Source organism: Carcharhinus amblyrhynchos, chromosome 13, assembly GCF_965287045.1.
Source record: "Carcharhinus amblyrhynchos chromosome 13, sCarAmb.v2.hapA, whole genome shotgun sequence".
NCBI classification, from domain to species: domain Eukaryota; kingdom Metazoa; phylum Chordata; class Chondrichthyes; order Carcharhiniformes; family Carcharhinidae; genus Carcharhinus; species Carcharhinus amblyrhynchos.
In genome coordinates, this window is record NC_137336.1 from 34,087,951 (window position 1) to 34,109,362 (window position 21,412).

General features: G+C 40.1%; 1 protein-coding gene and 2 non-coding genes across 3 annotated transcripts; 1 reads left to right on the forward strand and 2 right to left on the reverse strand.

Annotated features, from left to right (window-relative positions):
- Positions 1-81: 81 nt before the first annotated feature.
- Positions 82-18,835, forward strand: nme5 (NME/NM23 family member 5). Its single transcript, XM_080201507.1, has 5 exons — positions 82-3,977; positions 6,194-6,399; positions 6,926-7,026; positions 10,942-11,060; positions 12,580-18,835. Exons 1-5 carry the CDS (start codon positions 3,846-3,848, stop codon positions 12,664-12,666), a joined length of 645 nt encoding a protein of 214 aa, XP_080057633.1. The 5' UTR covers positions 82-3,845; the 3' UTR covers positions 12,667-18,835.
- A 1,427-nt stretch (positions 18,836-20,262) lies between these two features.
- On the reverse strand, positions 20,263-20,335 carry trnav-cac (transfer RNA valine (anticodon CAC)). Its single transcript has one exon. It is a non-coding gene; the product is annotated as a tRNA-Val (tRNA).
- A 511-nt stretch (positions 20,336-20,846) lies between these two features.
- On the reverse strand, positions 20,847-20,919 carry trnav-aac (transfer RNA valine (anticodon AAC)). Its single transcript has one exon. It is a non-coding gene; the product is annotated as a tRNA-Val (tRNA).
- Positions 20,920-21,412: the final 493 nt, after the last annotated feature.

Below are 21,412 nucleotides of genomic sequence, written 5' to 3' on the forward strand. Positions count from 1 at the left end.
CTGAGTGGATAACTGTTCCAAGCACACTTAACGTGTTTTATAAAGTGACAACATCAAATGTTATGAAGTTCTGTATACATAACCATGACTAATCGTAATATTTAATTGTGGAAGGCTTTTGCAGATTGCTAAATGCTGTTTTCAAGTTTTATTAAAACTGGCTTAGATAGATTTGATTACTGTTCTTTCATGTATTATATATGAAAGGCTGTAAGTAGCTTTTTTTGTTAGCCTATAGAGGCTGTTACAAAATTCATATTGTCTTGGATTCTTTTGCTAGTATCCTGGTTATAGCCTACTGCCAATAAGGACAGTTTTTTCCTTTTCCTAGTCTCATGATTTTTGAACACAAATCTTCTCCAATCTAACCACGCAGCCAAAATCCCCCATAATTCTTGTAAATCTTTTCTGCACTCTTTAATGCATTCACATCCTTCATAAAGTGTGGTGACTATAAATGGACTATTGTCCAATTCAAGTCAATGTATGACAACTTGCTATTTCTATATTTTTGCAGCTAATCCTCTTTGAAGCACCATTTCAACTTTAAGGGCTGTATAGGACTTGTTTGGGCACTTGACCTGCAGAATGTGGCTTAGAGTAATGCTGCCATTTGTCAATCTTGGTTTTAGAGTGATGCCCCAGTTTCTGCAGTAAAAGATTGCAGAATGATGCAGTAAACAACCAGCTATCTTACTTCATTTGTGAAGACATGGATAAAATTAGGTTTAATTTTCTGAAAGTTTACTGAGCAAATGTTGACATTTTCTGCAGCTGTTTCTAATACAAGTGCAAAAAAAATCCAACTCCAGCCTCTGCCTGTTTCACCTCTTGATTTGCAATAGGAAATATAGCTCAACTGTATTAAGTGGTGAATGTTGTCAAGTTTGTTTTGCCATTACGAATATGCAGATAGGAGCAAGCAGTAAGTTTGATTTTGTCTTCCACTGTGATCTCGTTGAGTCCAGGCTCTTTGGGATGGAATACAAATGTAAACTGCTGTCTATAGACGTGGTGCTAGATGAGATTGTTGGATGCTTATTGGTTACAGAGCAGCCATGGTACTACCCTCCCGTATGCATCAGAAACATGGACAATGTACAGCAGCCACTCAAATCCCTGGAGCGGTATAATGCGGTGCAAGATTCTTGAAACAAGTGCATTGAGCTTTGCTGTGGCAAGCACGAGAAGGGCAAAGGAAATGTTGGGAGGAGGCAAGCATAAATGGCAGAGGTATACACTAGACTATGGAACCTTTCCTGATAACTAAAATTCCCCACTATGGATCATATCCTTGTTAATCTCTGGTACTTCTTCTAATACACTCACCTCACCAAACCTATGACAGTCTGCAGTTCCAGGATTGGAGTATTTGGCCACTGCCTGTGTGGCATTCTTTTAATTTGCAGTGGTCTTGGGCCAGTGGCAGGGAAATCTGAGACTGCTTGAGACTAGGCTTTGCTGTACGATGGAGACTAACAAGCACATCATCAAGCATCTGCCTGCCAGTCAGGGGCAGCACTCTTTGGGTATGATGTCATTGCCCCACTCTCCTGCCTGGTAGTCTGCTGTTTGTGCTGCTCCTGTCCTGTTGTCACGAAGAAAGATGTCACTAGAGAAGGTACTGCAGAGATTTATAAGGATGTTACATGGACTGGAGAATTTTAGTTATCAGAGACGATTACATAAGCTAATGTTTACTTTTGGAGACTTGAGGAGGGAGCTTCTTCAAGTATATATAATTGCAAAGTCTAGATAGAATGACTAGGAAGCCCCTAACCTTGGATTGAGAGGTCCATAACCATGTGGCATAAATTCAACATGAGAGAGTTGGGAGCTTCATAGCCGTAGAGGTTCACAGCATGGAAAGAGGCCAATCAGCCCAACGTGTCCATACCACCCTTTTTTTTTACCAACTAAGCTAAGCCCAAGTGCCTGCGTTTGGCCTTGTTAGTCATCTTGATAGCCATCTTACTCATGTAACTCAAAATTTTTTAAAAGACAAAATTGTACCCACCTCTACTACTACCTCTGGCAGCTTGTTCTAGACACTCACCACCCTCTGAAAAAAAAATTGCCTCCTGCACCTTTTTGTACCTTTCACCTTAAATCTATGCCCTCTTGTTTTAGACTCCCCTATCTTCGGCAAAAGATGTTGACTAGCTGATCTATGCCCCTCATTATTTTATAGACCTGTATAAGACCACCTCTGTGCTCCAGCACCGACTTTTTTTTTACAGATAATTTGTTGGGAAATCTTTGAGGGTGGTGGGTATCTGGATTTCGCTGTCTTAAAGAATGTTAGAGATGGAAATGATCACTGTATTTACAAAGTACTTGGACGCGCTGCTGAAGTGCTGGAGCTTACCATGCTGCGCACCAAAAGCCAGAAAGTGGGATTGGGCCGGATGACTCCTTACTAACTAGCATGGACACAATGGACTAAATGGCCTTCCGTGCTGTGAATTTGTGAAGTTTATTTCCATGTTCCTATTAATCTGCATCTAATATCTTCCTATTGCCACATGTTGCATGATTTTCTGCCCTCCACTGATTTCAGGTTTTAAATTTTTCAGTATTTGGGGGGCGGTGGATGGTGACAGGCTGTATGATTTCCCATCTCAAGCTGGTGGTGATCGGCCTTCTGTCATTGCTGCAGTTCTATAAAGCTGTCAGGCAGGGATTTTGGCAATGGTTAAGAAAAGGGGAGAAAAATGTTTTAAGTCAGGATAGTGTGCAATTTAATAGAGGAACTTGTAGGTTATGTTTCCAGGACATTTCTACATTTGTGGATTAACAATGCTAAAACTGATCATAAAATGCAAACTAGGTGAACTGTAAGAAATGCCCCTCCACCACCACCACTGTAAAAGTCTCCGTGTGACTTTGTTTAACGTGGGGACCTTGAGGCACTGCCATTGTAGTCAGATTTTGGTGGTGTGGAATAGCTTCCTGCTGCAGTCATTTAGGCGCACATTTTCCCTTCACCGGTTTTGCTGTTGAGAAGTTTTGGACCGTGGTTTGTCTGGCACCTCTTCCGGACTTTGCTGTCATTGGTCGTCCTACCAGGAGCAAGAAGCTCTTGACTGAATGGTTCAGGGGGTAGCCAGAAAATACACACCTTTCCACCACGCGGATTTAGCGCTCCACACAGGGGCTAAGTCATGCAACACATCCCGCGCTCCTCCTGGTTACCATGTAACAGAACTGTAATAAATCAGAAACCGGGTGAACCAGCTCTGTGTCGAGTGGCAGCTACTGATACAGCTCAGTGCATATCAAATTTATAGGCTTAAGAAGAGTCCGTTGCTTAAATACTTGGTGGAATAACAATTATTTAAAAGCATTGTAGTGAGAAAAAATATTTAATTGATATTTGAACCGATCTCAAACAGACATGCGGTAGAATCTGCATTCTCCTGCTTAAAATATTCAGTTTGTAGAAAGAGATCTTTGAGTTTAGCTAAGTGACAGTATTCACAGGAGCCATAGAAAAGTTGCTCAATGAGTTTCCCTACAGTCATTAAGATTTATTTACAAAACGTTGCAGATTAGCAAGGCGTTTTATAAAATCTAAAGTAATCTGCGATAAATGTAAATTGATGTCAGAGATAGGTTGCTTCTGCAAAGTCTCCTGGGAGAGGGACATTAACACGAACTGTCCCTTAGCAACCGATACAACAACAGAAGGGGAATAGGGAAGATTTGTGCTGTGTTTCAAAAAGCTCTTGTTACTCGCAAGTGTAAAAAAAAATACATTTTTAGAATAACTTTTTCGTGTTCTTGCTGCCACTGCAGTGCTCCAGTTGCAGGGTTTTGTTGGGAATTTCAGCCAGAGGGAGTGAATGATGGAGCAAGCTCAGTGTGCAGTAGAGGTTTATTTGGAGAGGACGCTGGCCATGATCAAACCCGACGCCATTGAGAACGCCAACGAAATCGAAGAGATCATCCTCCGCTCCGGGTTCACCATTCTTCAAGTAGGCTGTGGTTTGCACTGAGCAATAACCTGTATCAGTCAATATAACTTTTACAGTACTGTACAAAACACTGTTAATTACAATTCAGTTTTAATGTTTTATAACATTGCTGCTTTTGGTTATGGGGCGATGGTGGATTTATGTATTTTGTCGTTTAAGAAAAAAAAAGTTGTGTTCAGTTTATCATTTTCAATTGTGTTTCATTTATGGTTATCATAGGTGTTGTTAAATACCGGAAATATAGAAGAAAGTAAGGCCATGGGGGAAGAATTAGACACGCTTTGTTAGAGTTTGCGACAAACAGCATCTGTTTCCTTCACTGAAAACAGTAAGAAGTTTCACAACACCAGGTTGTCCACATCATTGGCTTCCCTGAAAAAACAAGCAGAATAATGGTCTCCATTAGGACCGTAGGTCTTTTTGGTATGTGGTTAGAACCTGGAAAAATACGATGCATAAAAGGAGAGACACATAACATTGAAGTAAAGAACAGTTCAGAAACAGGAAGGGCCAGGCAGTGGGTGAATGCTAAGCTGTCTAATGTGGGATTAAAGTGCACGTACTTAAATGCATGCAGTGTGGTAAATAAGCTTTGGTGAACTACAGATTTAAGTCAGTCACATGGATCGATGGTACAGTGACAAATAACACTTATTGGCTATTGAGGGCTTAATATTCCTGGCTATGAGGTATTCAGGAATGCTATGGAAGGGAAAAATAGGAGGGAGAGTGGCAGAATTGATCAACTAAATTACAGCATTGGAAAGAGTGGAAGTAATTGCAGGGCCCCATAACCTAATGGTTAGAATTAAGGGACAATTGAGGGTATATTACAATAATGGGTGTATATTTTGTCACTAAATAGTGGGAAGGATAGAGAGGAACACATTTGCAGGTAAATTACAGAACAATATGAGAACTATAGAATAATAATGTGAATGCCAAATATTCCAATATAGACTGGGATGGGAACAGTGGAAGAGCAAAATATGGGGAAAACCTTGATGAGTGTATTTCTAATCCAAGCAGGAAGGAAGAATTGTTCAATCTAATTCTGGGAAAGAGCAGAAGTGAAGCTGGTTTCAATGGGGTGCATTGGGAACATTGGTCAGAATATCATCTGGTTTAGAATAGTTATGGGAATGAAAATATTTAAATGGAGATGGTCTAATTTCAGCAAGTTGAAAAGTGTCACCAAATCCAGATGGACTGGAATCAAATCTTGGTAGGCAAAGCAGGAATTGAACAGTGGCTTGCCTGGACTAGAGAAGATAGTTTGGGTACAGAATAGACATGCTGTCATGAGGGGATGAGAAAGGCATCTATAGCAGGAACTTCCTGGAGACTGATGATGTAGCCATCTATGTGAAAGAGAAAAAGATGAGTTGTGACAAATACTGTAAAAGGTTCATAATACGTTAAAGAACCAAACAGAATACAAAATTATACTGAGAGATCTAAAAAGGAAACAAAGGGCAGAGAAAATGCAGGGGACTAGATTAGCATAGTACTTAAAAGGGAACACAAAAAATCATTTATAGACATATCAATAATAAAAAGCTAGTTAAAGGAAGGGTAGAGCCTTTTATGAACCAAAAGGGTGGTGATCTCCTTTTTTCTGTTGGAATAAAGGAACACCAAGGGGCAGAAGAAATTGGCGGGAGAGCTTTATAGGCCTCGACACAGTGGTTGCAGTGTTGGGCAGAATGTAAACCAAGAAGTTAGAGGTGCATAGGATGTGGAATAGAGGAAAATGGTATCTATTGAAAGCTCAGCAGGATTTGAAGTGCATCATAGAGAATAGTTATTATTGTTAGAAGCAGTGAATGAATCCTTCATTATGATACAGACTGAAGGACATCTGTTTGCTCAAACTTTATTGGATTAGGCAAATAATTAGACTCAAACTATATTGTTTTATTAGCAGATGGAACAGGTTTTAATGACAGATTCATGATTTATTTGTTCCTAGTAGCATATCATTGTTGTTCTGAGATGTGAAAGATCATTATTTTTATCTACAAAAAAAGAGTTATGTTTGAAATCAAATGGAGTTAAGGAGAAAGGGGACAGTTTACACATTTTGCTGTTTACAAATACACCTCAAATTCAAATTCTGCAAGAAGTATATCAGAGTGGGAAAAAAAAATCTTAATATGTATTTTAAAAATGTGAATTCAAATATAATATTGAACTGAACTTTGTTCCCATTGCAGAAACGGAAGGTAGTTTTAAGTCCAGAGCTGTGTAGTGATATATATGCTGCACATTATGGAAAAATGTTCTTTCCCAGCTTAACAGCATTTATGAGTTCTGGACCAACTGTTGCCATGATTATTGCCAGACATCAAGCTGTAGCATATTGGAGAGAGTTGATTGGACCTGCAGATAGTGTAAAAGCAAAAGAAACTCATCCAGGCAGGTGAGTGATCTTAGAAATTAGGATGTGTGGGTCAATCTATGCCCCACTATGGTGGCAACACCCTGTAAGGACTTATTTTTATCTTGCATTATCGTGGAGTTGTGGGGTGACTGGGGTTGCAATTTTTTTTGTCCAACCTTCTAGTCTGGGAAATTAAATGGAAGGTTGATCTGGTCCTGTCAATTTCTCACTGAAATTGAGATCACTAAGAATCCTTCTCTCTCCATCTGTTTCTGAAATCAGAGCACTGTGTGGATTAAATGCAAACATCATGTCCTCCATTGATGCAGACTAGATTTAGATGTTTTTATTGGCTAATCCTGTGAATTTTAAATTAAATCTTTTGTCATTAGGAGGGTGAAGCTTTATTAACAATTAAGTAGCTTCTATTAATTCTTTAATAGGTAATATGCTTAAAACATTTTATAATCAAAAGTAATGTTGAGTGCTGCAGTTTTTACATAAAAGGTGCCAGTAAAATGTATATGATTTTTTGACTCACTTTATCAATGTCTGTCTGTTCCAGTTTAAGAGCGCTATTTGGGACAGATGAGCTTAGGAATGCTGTACATGGGAGTGAGACCGCTTCTGCAGCAGAGAGGGAAATTCGGTTTATTTTTCCTGATGGTAAGCCTTTAATCTATAAAGTTATAAATTGTTTCCAATTTCCAATCCCAAGTTCCTTTACTGCAAGTAAAGCTTAGGGGTTTAAAAAAATGGATGGCATGGACAAGTTGGGCTGAAGGGCCTGTTACCATGCTGTAAACCTCTATGACTTAAGTAATGGCAGGAGTAGTCCCATTTTATCTCTCCCCTTGTCTCCTCATGCCAAAGCAAGCAAAATTACCCAAGTGATTTCATTTGAATAAGAGAGCTGTGAAAGCAAGCTCTGACTAAAGTATTCAGAAACTGATGAAGGTTTCTTAAAAAATAACGTGTACAGTTTCCCTGAAATAAGTTACACTGCTGTTGTCCTTCAGAAAAAATATATGCTCAGGCTTCCTGGGTCTGTCACTCACATTGGTGTAAAATGGTTGAATGGTAGGACTATCTGTAATCTTGTGTGTAGTCTACAAACAGGAAGGAGAAGGACAGTACTTTGGCCTTTCAATTCACTATTAAGTAACAACTTACATTTTAGTTTTCTGCTTATACTTACATCTTTTAAAAAGATAAGGAAACAAACTTGGATTCACCACAGGAAATAGTGCAAATAAACTAAACTGTCGATGATAAATGAGAATCGTTTGGGCCCGTAGGCTCTTATAGCTCCAAAGTAGCACTCCCTAGCCTGCATGAAATTCTGGGGCAAATTACACTGACCAACATATTGGTGAGTGCATTAGTGTGCCTTCCCCACCAGTATTGTTTAAAGAGATTATAAACTATTTTCAGATATGTTACAGGTTGATCTCTTCTCACTGTTGCTTTGATTTTACAAGTATTTGCTATCTTCTATAGTTGTTTAAAGTTGAAAAAATCTTACAGGGAATGGTATGACTGGTGCAGAAAGAGTTTTTATTTATTTGAAGACTTCTGTATAGAGATGCATTAGTAGACATTCCCCTTGGAATATAAACAACTTTCAGAATTAGCAGAGACCGTACAGCACAATACAAACTGCTGGAAGAGGGAGGAGTGGTAGGGAAAGACACCTGACAGGAACTGTATTTGCTGAGATTGTTCAGGGAGTGATTAATCTTGAACCTTGGTTCTCAAGGTGGGCAGCACAGTGACACAGTGGTTAGTACTGCTGCCTCACAGTGCCAAGGTCCAGGTTTGATTCCCGGCTTGGGTCACTGTCTGTGTGGAGTTTGCATGGTCTCCCTGTGTCTGCGTGGGTTTCCTCCCACAAACCAAAAAATGTGCTGGTTATGTGCATTGAGCTGAATAGGTGCAGGAATGTGGCGACTCGGGGAATTTCACAATAACTTCATTGCAGTGTTAATGTAAACTTTACTTGTGACGAATAAATAAACTTTTCAAGGGTAGGTCTTCCCTTCTCTGAAGGATGAATGTCCTATTCTCAACTTGTTGAGATGATCCCCTATGTATTCTTACTGCAGGGTAGTTCTTTTTAAAATTGGCAAGCTGCTAGCTGACATGCATAAAGATTGGTTAATTGATGGGAAGCAGAGATGGGCATAAATGGGGTATTTTCAAGTTGGCTGTGACCAGTGAAGTGTCACATGGATCACTGCAGAGGCCTCAGCTATTTACAATCAATGTTAATGACTTGGATGAGGAGACGGAGTAATGTATGTATGTTTGCTGATGATACTAAGCTAGTTGGAACGGTAACCTGTGGGGAGGACACAGAGAAGCTTCAAAAAGATCTAGACAAGCGAGTGGGCAACAAGATGACATAAATGTCAACAAATTTACACACAATCTCAGTTACATCTATATCAAACTATTACTGAAACAAAAACAAAGACAGAAAATTAACAACTTAAGTCAGATATAGAATCATAGAAACCCTACAGTGCAGAAGGAGGCTATTTGGCCCATTGAGTCTGTACTGACCACAATCCCACCCAGGCCCTACCCCCATATCCCTACATATTTACCCACTAATCCCTCTAACCTATGCATCTCAGGACTCTAAGGGGCAATTTTTAGCATGGCCAATCAACCTAACCCGCACATCTTTAGACTATGGGAGGAAACTGGAGCACCCAGAGGAAATCCACACAGACATGGGAAGAATGTACAAACTCCACACAGACAGTGACCCAAGCCAGGAATTGAACTCAGGTCCCTGGAGCTGTGAAGCAGTAGTGCTAATCACTGTGCTACCGTGCTGCCCAATATAATTAAATTGAAGAATGATTCCTTTAAAATAAAAGTTGATCTTATACACAATATTAAGTGAACTATATTATAATTTAGTTAAGCCCCGTGATTGTGAAAAAAAAAGATTTGGGTGGCGATCCTGCCAATAAAATTCAAAGTGCCAAAAAAGCATGAAAATGGGAGAGAATTGCATCCATTTTTTGGGTGAGCAGCACGTACTATCTTATGGCACTTAGAAGAAAAATAGATTCCAAATGTGATTCTCGCCAGTAGGGGGGGGAGTAAACGGAGACTATTCATGCTGGGAAGCTGGATGAAGACTGCTAGAGGGTGCTGTTATGCATGTCCCCTGATCTCCCAGTGCACTGTGTATAAGATTACATGGTGCTCTGCGAATTTGTCACTTCCCCACCCCCCTCTCTTCGGACATCACCCTCCCAGTCCCCAATCATGGCCCTCCCGCAGTCAAATGTCACCCACTTGGCTGATCCACACGCTGTTTACCCCTCTTCCCCCCCCTTTCCGGCCAGTCACCACTCTGGCAAATCCCCATCTCTTCATGCCCTGACTCCACTTTAGGCTCCACCTGCCCCCTCCTTTCAGGCTCCACCACATTCCTTAGGCCTAAGTGGCACTGCTCACCCGTGCCCCCGACCACCCAGGGCCCTCAATGGCCTCCAGTCCCACTGGATGTTGTGTCCCGGGCTCACTGATAATATTGAAATTAGCCAATAAATATTTAAGGCATGAAGCTGATTAAGCAAATCTGGTTTTTTGCCTCTCACATGATCATATCAGCTTGTCATGATGTTCGATCGGCATGACAAGCTGGTAAGATCACCCCCTTAAATCTCAATTGCTTGTTTTCCTCCAATTGTTACTTGACTTCAATGAATTACAATCCAGCTTGTTAATGGTAAGAATGCAGATTTTTAATGGTAGTACACAGTGGACTGTCCTTTATGAAGCTGGCAGCCCTGTAGCCTCAATGAATGATCGCATGCTCACACACCAATTTCAGGTTAAAATCCTGATATTCATACAGCTAGCTGGGGTGGGGCTTGATTAGGCTCGATTGTCTAAACTACACTCACGAGCAGTCAATTACTCTTGGTAGAAATGTGTGGGTATTTTTTCTACTTGAAAACTAGTTCTCGGCCTTGTTATGAAGCCTCCAACAGTCTCCTGCCCAACCTGCAATTAATTATGACTTGAGAACTTCATGACTTCACGAGAAGTAAGGGGAGAAAATATTTTTTAAAAAAATTTACACTGTTGGAAGAATTAAAATTTAAAGAACTATACATTAGCTATAATTTATCTTTATTGCAAACATCATGTCTGCAAAAATAATAAACTGAAGAAATTCTGTGGAATTTCTTAATTTCACAAACAGGATCAAGCAAGTGGAAAACATTTTAATACCAAAAGAGAAAATGCTGGAAAATCTCAGCAGGGTCTGGCAGCATCTGTATGGAGAGAAAGGAGCTGACATTTCAAGTCCGGATGACCCTTTGTCAAAGCTGGGCAATGGGTCATCTGGACTCGAAATGTAGCTCTTTTCTCTCCTTACGGTTGCTGTCAGACCTTCTGAGATTTTCCAGCATTTTCTCTTTTGGTTTCAGATTCCAACATCTGCAGTAATTTGCTTTTATTTGAAAACATTATAATGACTTTTTTTAAGGAAACTGTATTCTGTATGAAAAGGAACATTGAGATGAAATATTCATTATTCAACCTCTACAGCTACTGCTGACCCAATTCCATCTGGACAGGATGCAGTAACATACCTGAGCAAATCTGTAAATCCTACATTGTTATCTGGATTGAGTGAACTCTGCAAACGGAAGCCCACTGACCCTATTGTAAGTACTCTTCAGTTAGTGAAGCTTGTATATTTATGTATGCCTTAAATGCTTATTAATTCACTCCTGCTTACTAGCATACTATTTTCTTTACTATTCTTAAAATGGACAGAAGGAATAATTTTCAATAATTTGTGTCCTGCTGATGTTGAAGTTTTAACACTGGATTTTGTCACCACCGGATGGTTTGCTTTACTTTGATCTGTTTTAAGTATGCTGTGTAATATAGTAAATTCCAGAATGATTCTTCTACCTGCTATGTGATGTACTGGCAGTAACTCCACACAGTGCATTCCCGTTGTCAGCCATACAAATTTAGTGTCAAGTAAAGGGAGGGAAACCATGTAGAGGATCACATTGCCAGCATCTCTCACACAGATCCTTGTGACATTGCAAATGTATTGGAAGCTGCTTGTTATTCCTTAATGTCAGAGAATTGTGCACAATGGAAGGAGAAAAAGGTATGTGAAAATTGGCTTCAATTAATTAATTGGATTGGTTAGGTGGGTTGGCCATGTAAATTGCCCCTTAGTGTCAGGGGGATTAGCTAGGGTAAATGCATGGGGTTACGGGGATAGGGCCGAGTGGGATTGTGGTCAGAGCAGACTCAATGGACTGAATGGCCTCCTTCTGCACTTAGGATTCGATGTATTGGAAACTCAATTCTGCTTGCTGTCCAGAGACCCATTTGGAAATTTTGTTTGCTTAATAGTTTTATACAGTTGCAATATACAACCATTTGATGTAATTTTGGTTTATTTTACTGAAGCAAGCCATGCAAGTTATTTTGCATGTGAGACATTTGAGTACTCAATAAAAAAATTGAATATGCTTTAGATTGGAATTGATGTTTCTCTGTTTGGTTTATCATTTACAGTCACTGTTACATTTTGCTTGCAAGTGACTCTCTGCTGCTGTGAATATTCTTTTAAAAATCACTGCCACATTGTCATAAATTTTGTGCAATTCAGTGTCAATTTAGAAACTAACTCCATCATTTTAAGGATTTATTCCCATGTCTTTATCAAACATATTCTGTAACGTATGGTAGGGAACATTTACATGAAAAATGTACAGTTGTCCATCACTTAAGTGAATCTATTCTTAATTGTGCACTGTTCTTTTATCCCTGATGGAATGAAAGCCACTTCTCTAAACTGACTCTGCAAGGGCTGAAGTGAAATGTGATTGGGGCACTTTCATCTAATTAATGGTTATATAGGTCTAAAGCACCAAATTGACCACGTTTACAATTAGATAATCTAATGCTGGGAGGCCATGAGGATGACTAGTATACAAAGTGCAGTAAGAGATACTTTTCCGAGATGATATTAAATTAAGTAGAAGGAGATGTTGTCTGATCTAACCCAAAATGGGAAATCTCAATGCTAAAACATGGCTCCACTTTCTAGCACAGATGTGCATCATATTAGTGTTCATAAGTAGTAACTATGTTTTAAAATGATTGAAATTAATTTACTCCTTTAGATGTCATTTTATATACTGTGTTCTCTTGCAGACCTGGCTTGCAAGTTGGCTGATTGCAAACAATCCTAACAAACCAAAAATTCGTGAAGATCTGATAAAAGAACCAGAAAAATTGTAACTCTGACAGCCATGGAGATCCTTGAAATCCAGCCACAAATTTCAGGAGCAACTGTAATTTAACCAATGCAAACAGTTGGCTTTGAGTCTTATTACTTTCTACGTGACTGAGGTCGGAATGAATGAATGGAATGAAATTGGAATTAAGGTTATGGGTTTTTTTTGTTGTCCAAGGATGGAAACAGTAGAAAAATACTGCTTTACCAAGTATTAATATCCATCAGCTTGCTGATCAAAAAAGACGAGTCATTATTATTTTTGTGTTAAATGTTGATGCTCCCATATCTTTTTTTTGGAAGGTTCAAGGGTTGGAAAGCTGAGAACAATTAGGTTATGTGCTGGTCAACTCAAGAGTTCCATGATACTTTACAAACATCATCAGCTCTTTTACCAGTTCTCAGTTCCAGTACCTTCACTTCCTACTTGATGACATAGAATCGTAGAAACTTACAGCACAGAAGGTGGACATTCAGCCCACTGTATCTGTGCTTGTTCTTTGTAAGATCAGTCATGCTTGTTCACACTTACCTGCTTTTTCCTGTGACACTGTAAGTTCCTTGTTCCCAAGTACATGCCCATTTCCCTTTAAAGCTATTTATGGGTTCAGCTTCCATGTTCCTTTCTCAGGTAGCATTTTTCGGATTCAAAAAACCAAGCCAAGACATTTCTCTCCTCTGGCCTCTAAATCTTATTTCCAATAAATTTAATTCTGTGATATCTACTTATTTACCCACTCTCTAAAAGGAATATTTTCTCTATTTTCTTTATCAAAACCTCTCATCATCTTGGAAACCACTATTCGGTCACCTCTTAATGTTTTCTGTTCCAAGGAGAACAGTCCTAACTTTTCCAATGTGTCTTCACAACTTGATGAGTCTAGTTTGTACCCATTCCTATGCCTTTACTTCTTTCCTGAAATGTGGTACTCAGAAATGTGCAGTCATTTATAAAAGGTTGAGCATAATCCCTTTGCTTTAAATTCCATTCCTCTATTCATAAACATAAATGATGTATATGTTTGGTTGACCACCTTTTGTCATTCTTGCCCTAGTACCTTTCAGAATTTATGTATATGTGCACAAAGGCTCCTCAGCTCATCTACACTTTTCAAAATGGTACCATATGATATTTATTTAAGATGATTTGTCAAGTGTTAATTTAATTCTCAGTGTGATGAACACAGCTTGTATATCAACTTCTTATAATTCATTCCATATTCTAATGACCCCTTGCTTCTTGGATCCCCTTCATACTTTTAGTACTAACACAAAGGTAATGCTTCCTTGTTGCCAATTCATCAACCAGTGAAAATATTTTTTTCCATATTTGAATTCTTCTGTTAGATTTGTCCCTTAATCATCCTTGCTCCAACTAATACATTAACATATTTTAAAGTTTTTCTCCAGAACTGTAACCTCACACAGTTGGTGTAATCTGACTGAGCATGCAATACATCCTTCTCCTAACTCCCCAATATCCTTCCTATTCAAACTCCATGCAGTACTCTAACAGTGGCCTATCTATCAACTCCTTTTTTTATTCATCAATTACTCCATATGTATAACACATTTGCGATGACCTTTCTGTTTCTTTCATACATAGTCTTGCTTTTAACAGCCTGAACACTTATTTTATCTTTTGGAACAATTTTATGTTTTTGAAATCTATTTTAATTACAGTCTTTGCTCCATAATAGGAAAGTGGGGTGGGGGGATTTGTACCTGGTAGTTATCTATTTTAAGTTTCAATCTTTTTAATATTGATATCTTATATTCTTTCCTTTCCCCCCATTATGTTCTTATCTTTATTTTATCTTTTGGAACAATTTTATGTTTTTGAAATCTATTTTAATTACAGTCTTTGCTCCATAATAGGAAAGTGGGGTGGGGGGATTTGTACCTGGTAGTTATCTATTTTAAGTTTCAATCTTTTTAATATTGATATCTTATATTCTTTCCTTTCCCCCCATTATGTTCTCCTCTGGTAATCCAGCAGCAGCATCGCATGAGTAGAAAGGGCAAGGCTGTAGCATTTACAAGCATCTTTAGCCAGAAATGAGAGTGGATGATAGCTGCTAGACTAGGACTGTGTCAGGTGGTGAGGGAACCAACAAGAGGGAAAAACATACTTGACCTGCGGAGATAAAGTCATGTGTTCACATTGAGGATACCCTCCATCATGTTGTGTGGCACTACCATGCTACTAAATGGGATAGACCGAACAGATCGAGCAACTCATGAGGCATTGGGGGCCATCAACAGCAGCAGAATTGTACTCAACTACAATCTGTAACCTCATGGGCTGGCATATCTCCCACTCGACCATTACTACCAAACCAGGGGATCAACCCTTGTTCAATGAAGAGTGCAGGAGGACATGCCAGGAGAAACACCAGGCATATCTAAAAATGAGGTGTCGATTTGGTGAAGCTACAACTCTGGACTACTTGTGTGCCAAGCAACACATGCAGCAAGTAATAGCGTTAAGCTATTCCACAACCAATGGATCAGATCTAAGCTCTACTGTCCTGCCATATCTAGCAGTGAGTGGTGATGAACAATGAAACAATCACTAGAGTAGAAGCTCCGCAAATATCTCCATCTTCCATGATGGAAGGGCCCAGCACATAAGTGTAAAAGATAAGGCTGAATCACTCACACAATCCTCACACGGTAGTACTGAGTGGATGATCTATTTCAGCCTTCTCAGATGTCCCCAGCATCGTAGATGTCAGTCTTCAGTCCATTCTATTCATTCCCCATGATATCATGAAATGGCTGAAGGCATTGGATACTACAAGGGCTATGGGTCCTGACAATATTTTGGCAATAGTACTGAAAACTTGTGCTTCAGAACTTGCTGAGCCCATAGTCAAGTTCTTCCTGTACAGCTACAACACTGCCATCTACCCGACCATGTGCTAAATTGCCCAGGTATATCCTGTGCATAAGAAATGAAACAAATCCAACGCAGACAATTACCACCCCATCAATCTACTCTTGATGATCAGTAAAGTGATGGAAGATGTCATCAACAGTGCGGTCAAGCAGCACTTACTCAGCAATACCCTGCTCACTGATGCTCAGTTTGGGTTCTGGCAGGGTCTCTCAGCTCCTGACCTCATTACAGCTTTGGTTCAAGAATGGACAAAAGAGCTGAATACCAGAGATGAGGTGAGATTGACTGTCCTTGGCATCAAGACAGCATTTGACCAAATGTGGCATCGATGAGCCCTAGCAAAACTGGAGTCACTGGGAATCAAGGGAAAATCATTCGAGTCATACTTGGCACAAAGCAAGATGGTTGTGGAAGTTGGAAATCAAATCATCTTAGCTCCAGGACATCAGGCATTCCTCAGTGTAGTGTTCTTGGTCCGAACATAGCTTTCCCTCCATCATAGGGCCAGAGGTGAGAAGTCTTGCTGATGATTGTAGTGTTCAGTTCCATTTGTAACTCCTCATATTGAACCAATCCTTGACCGCATGCAACAAGACCAGGAAAACATTCAGGCTTGGGCTGATAAGTGGCAAGAAACATTTGAATCATGCATAGGCTAGGAAGGATCATCTCCAACAAGAGGGAATCTAAACCTCCTCCCTTCAATATTCAATTACCATTGTCAAATTCTCTATCATTAACTTCCTGGGGGTTACGACTGACCAGAAACTTTAGTGGACCAGCCATATTAATGCTGTGGCTATAAAGGTCAGATTTTGGGTATTCTGCAGCGAAGCTTTCACCTTTTGACTCTCAAACTCTTTCCACCAATTACAAGGCAAGAGTTGGGAGTGTGATGGAATATTCTCCACTTGCTTGGATGAGTGCAACTTAAACAATGCTCATGAAGCTTGACATTATACAGGCCAAAGAAGCGTCCTTGATCAGCACTCATTCACCACCTTAAACATTCACTCCCTCCACCACTGGCACACTGACAGCAGTCTGTACCATCTTAATGCATTGTAACAATTCAACAAGGATTCTTCAGTAGCCCCTCCCAAACCTGTGACTTCTACCCCCTAGATGGATAAGGGAAATAGGTACATTTGAGGGCAATTAGGGATGCACAATAAATGCCGACCTTGCCAGAGACATCTATGATCCAGTGAATGAATACGAAAAGATTTTTCTCTCAGCCACAAAATTGAACCAGACTGTTTGCAAACTTGGTATTCTATTTCAACCTGAGCTACCAATCCTTTATCTTTGTCAACATGGAGACTAGTTACATCTACTTGTATAACTTAAGTTATCCACCCTTGTTGAATCTGCTGCTGAATCTCATAGAAACATAGAAAGTAGGCACAGGAATAGGAAATTTGAAACTTAAAGCCTGTTCTGCCATTCAGTATGATCATGGCTGATCAATCAACTCAATAGTCTGATCCCAGTTGCCCCCGAATATCCTTTGACCCCTTTTGCTCCAAGAGCTATATCCAACTCCTTCTTGAAAACATACAATGTTTTCACCTCAACTACTTTCTGTCGTAGCAAATTCCACAAATTTATCACTGTCTGGATGAAGAAACTTCTCATCTCTGTCCTAAAAGGTTTGCCCCTCGTCCATAAGCATCATGCAACTGTGTGAACTACCTTGGGCAAGTTTTTTGTCATGGAACTGTCATAATATAGTGTATATTTTTATTTAGATCTATATTACTAGAAAATGTTGAAAATTTGAATGCTATTAATTGTGTATGTTTATGTGTATTTAATTAACAATGTTATTTTATGTTAAATTAATTTTAGATTATTGGCTGAAATAATTAAACTAAAATGTAAAATTTAACTGGAGAATTTTGAAATAAATATAAAATAACATTTACAAATGGCTATATGTAAGTGATGAGAATGTATTTCAAATCAGAACATTTTTATTGTGATATTCTTTGAATTAATTTGGTATTTACAATATAAACATAATTGCCAGTGAGATTCAAGAACAGACAACTTTTGAAACCCAGCCCTGCATCATCAACTCTCCAATTACATACACCATTGAATGCATGAATTATCAAAGGGTGCTTTATAAGATTTTACATAGGAAATTAGCATTTGGACAATAGCACTCTTCAGTATATTTAAGTGAATTGAATTCACATATAGGGTACAATAGCAAACATAATGAAATGTGAAGAATGGACAGACTGTCCATTTAGTACTATTTACAGTACTCTTATTCTTTCTACAAAAATAACCTCAAATTTCTGTGCGTTAAGTTCATCCAAATGTAGAAAGAATAAGAGGTCATATACATTAATAAAACTTTGAAACAGAGAAATCCAGGGAACCAGATATGCAAATCCTAAAATTGGAAAGAAATAATGATGGAATTGAGAAACACTGACTATTGCTTAGTAAGTTTAAAGAGGACATCTGCTGTTCTCTATGGGTGAATGGGGGTAATACCAGCGAATGGGGCTGTCATGAAAAAATTGACCCCCACCCCCTTGTATCCAGGCCTAGTCATTGGCCGGGAACAGCACATCAACTATTTTGAAACGAGACTTCAGCCTCTTATACAAAGAAATGGAAGCTGAGCTCATACTTCCTGATGACGCTGCCAAGAGGTATCTTGCATTTGATGAAGCGGAGGGAATAATTTATTATTTCCCATATTTGAGATTATGTGAATTGGAATGGATAAATGTCAAATTATGCAGGACAAAAGGAAGATCGGTAGGCGACCTGTTCCATGCAAAGTTGTCTTCAGCACATATTGTGGGATGGAAGTGTTCCTGGATCCATATCACTCTGCATTACAAACCAAACGGAATACATTCTCTATTCATGAAGGCGTTGAGATCCAGTGCTGCAGACAGCAACTTTTCTGGAAAAGCTTGTGTACCAGTGAAATATATGTTCTGATCAAGATCACATTGTTCTGTGACATTGTAACATGGGGTGGTATTGTTCTAAGTATAGTGCCATGCATTGTTCTGGTGATGAATTCACATTTGTGAATTGTCATGGAGGCTGGGGTGTACTGTTGCTGCGCCACCTATCGTTCTATCAACATTTGAAAGATGCTGGCATTCATTGTTATCATATTTGGGAGCATTTGTTCTAATGTTGAAACGTAGTATACACTAAAAGATTGCTATCCTTCCAGTCGATACATGGTTATTTAGGATATTTGAATGGAATTTTTGAGGATAGCGTCGTATCAATCATTTACATAAGAACATAACATAAGAAATAGGAGCAGGAGTAAGCCATCCAGCCCTTCGAGCCTGCCCCGCCATTCAATAAGATCATGGCTGATCTGTCGCTGCTCAGTTCCACTTTCCCGCCCTCTCCCCATAACCCTTAATCCCCTCTCCTATCAAAAACCCATCAACCCGCGTCTTAAAAATATTTAGCGAGGCAGCCTCCACCACTTCAACGGGCAGAGAATTCCAGAGATTCACCACCCTTTGAGTGAAGAAGTTCCTCCTCAACTCCGTTCTAAACCGCCCCCCTTTTATCTTGAGGCTGTGCCCCCTAGTCCTATTGTCTTTTTTGAGCGGGAAGAGTCTTTCCACCTCTATCCTATCCATCCCATTCATCATCTTATACGTTTTATCATTTTACCCAACAGTTGTCGAGTATTTAAGAAAAACTTTCAAATTTATGTTATCTTGCTTTTTTAGAACTTAATAAATAATTGGAAACGCTGAGAAGTTTTGATTCCTTTTGTTTTGGTGCTGATGGTTACTTTTTTTGAGACGGTGGAGCTGAGGGTTGGACTTGGAGTCTGTGCTTGCGAGAAATAGGGGGGAGGGTGAGGCGTGAGGAGGAAAAGTGGGGGTTAGAAGGACGGAGCTATAAATAGCCAGGAGGAGATAAGGTGGTAAAGGGGGCTGTAGCTGGGAGGAAAGAAATGGCAATAGTGAATAACCCTGGTGCTGCTCCAGCACACTGGTTGTGGAACCCTGTAACAATCTGCTGCACACTGAGTGTGGAACCCCGCAACTGAACCCTGTAACAATCTGCTGCACAGAGTGTGGAGACCCGCAACTGACCCTGTAACAATCTGCTGCACAGAGTGTGGAGACCGCAATTGAACCCTGTAACAATCTGCTGCACACTGAGTGTGGAACTCCGCAACTGAACCCCGTAACAATCTGCTGCACAGAGTGTGGAGACCCGCAACTGACCCTGTAACAATCTGCTGCACAGAGTGTGGAGACCCGCAACTGACCCTGTAACAATCTGCTGCACAGAGTGTGGAGACCCGCAACTGACCCTGTAACAATCTGCTGCACACTGAGTGTGGAACTCCGCAACTGAACCCCGTAACAATCTGCAGCCAGTCAGACTGGCAGAGCGGGCTCAACACCAGCAACGGTCAAGAACTCTTATTTCTCTCTCTCCAGATCCACTGAGCCCCCCGCTCCCCAGCATTAGCAGTAATTTGCTTTTTTAGGTAATTTGCTTTTTTTTTGTGGTCCTGGGCTTCTGCGAGAGTAAATACGACAGATGTGCCATGTCTTAAATACCTTCATATGGGTGTGAGGAGTCTGGAAGGGAGGGAGTGGGGAAAGGAGGGGAGTGGGAGAAATGTAAAGAACCATAATTCTAAAATAACATAGCTGTAAATGAGTATCAATAAAAATGTTTCCGCCCGGTTTCGAACCGGGGACCTTTCGCGTGTGAGGCGAACGTGATAACCACTACACTACGGAAACTGTGATGGCCAAGTCTGCGCTGACAGCCACTTTGTTAAGTATCTGAGTCACATTCAAACCGCGTTGTTGCTTTCAGTTTATCAATGACTCCAATCGGCAGGGGTTAAAGAGCATCATTTGATGCCATGGCAGCTATAATCCCACTATTACAATGAGGTGGATTCGGCACTGAACGGATTTCTCAGTGAATGCTGAGAGTGAGATTTTTATTTATCTGCTGTATTCGACACAAGGAACTATCTTTTGTGTTTTTCCTAAAATTGCATTCATAATTTATGATTTCTGCCCTTTTTTTAAATTAGGAAAAGCAGCACACATTGTAGGTGGAATCCACTTGTGATTCCTCCCGCCACTGTGTCTAAAGTGGATTCAGTTGAATTGGTGTTAGAAGGAAGAAATCACACAAATCATCCGAGTTAAAATTGTTAATGTCCCCACCAGAAAAAAATACTGTTTCTGAATTAATAGAAATTAATTAATCATTAAGGTCCCCACGTTGAGTGAAAAAAAATGTTTCCGCCCGGTTTCGAACCGGGGACCTTTCGCGTGTTAGGCGAACGTGATAACCACTACACTACGGAAACCTGCATGGCGACAAAGCTGAGGGATCGGCAGTTCAATTCACATCGACATCCGGGACAACGCCCTTTCCGCCTCGTCGTCACCCGGATGCAGGGCTTTGGCGCGTGAACATCCTAACGGTTGCGGAGCGATGGCGCTGGAGCGGCGGCTTTCTGAGTGTGACTCTGTCCGCGATCTCTGCTTTTGCATCCCGATTCACCCCATAATGTCACAACATTGTGCCATCTCCCTTCCCAATTCCATTCTCAAGAAATCTTTCTATTTGAACACCAACCTCCCTCCCTCGCCATTGCCTATTGTTTTAAACTGTGAAATCTCGGGTAATGATATTTCTCAGCTTTCTCTTTTTTTAAAAAAAGTTATATTTTTCCGTTTCTAAAACTGACAGCTTTTAGAATTATTCATGAGAAAGCCCACTGTTCCTCTCCTCCAGCTGCCACCCTGGCCATGACTTTGCCTGCGTTCAGGCTGTGGGCGTATTGTGGGTGCAGCAAC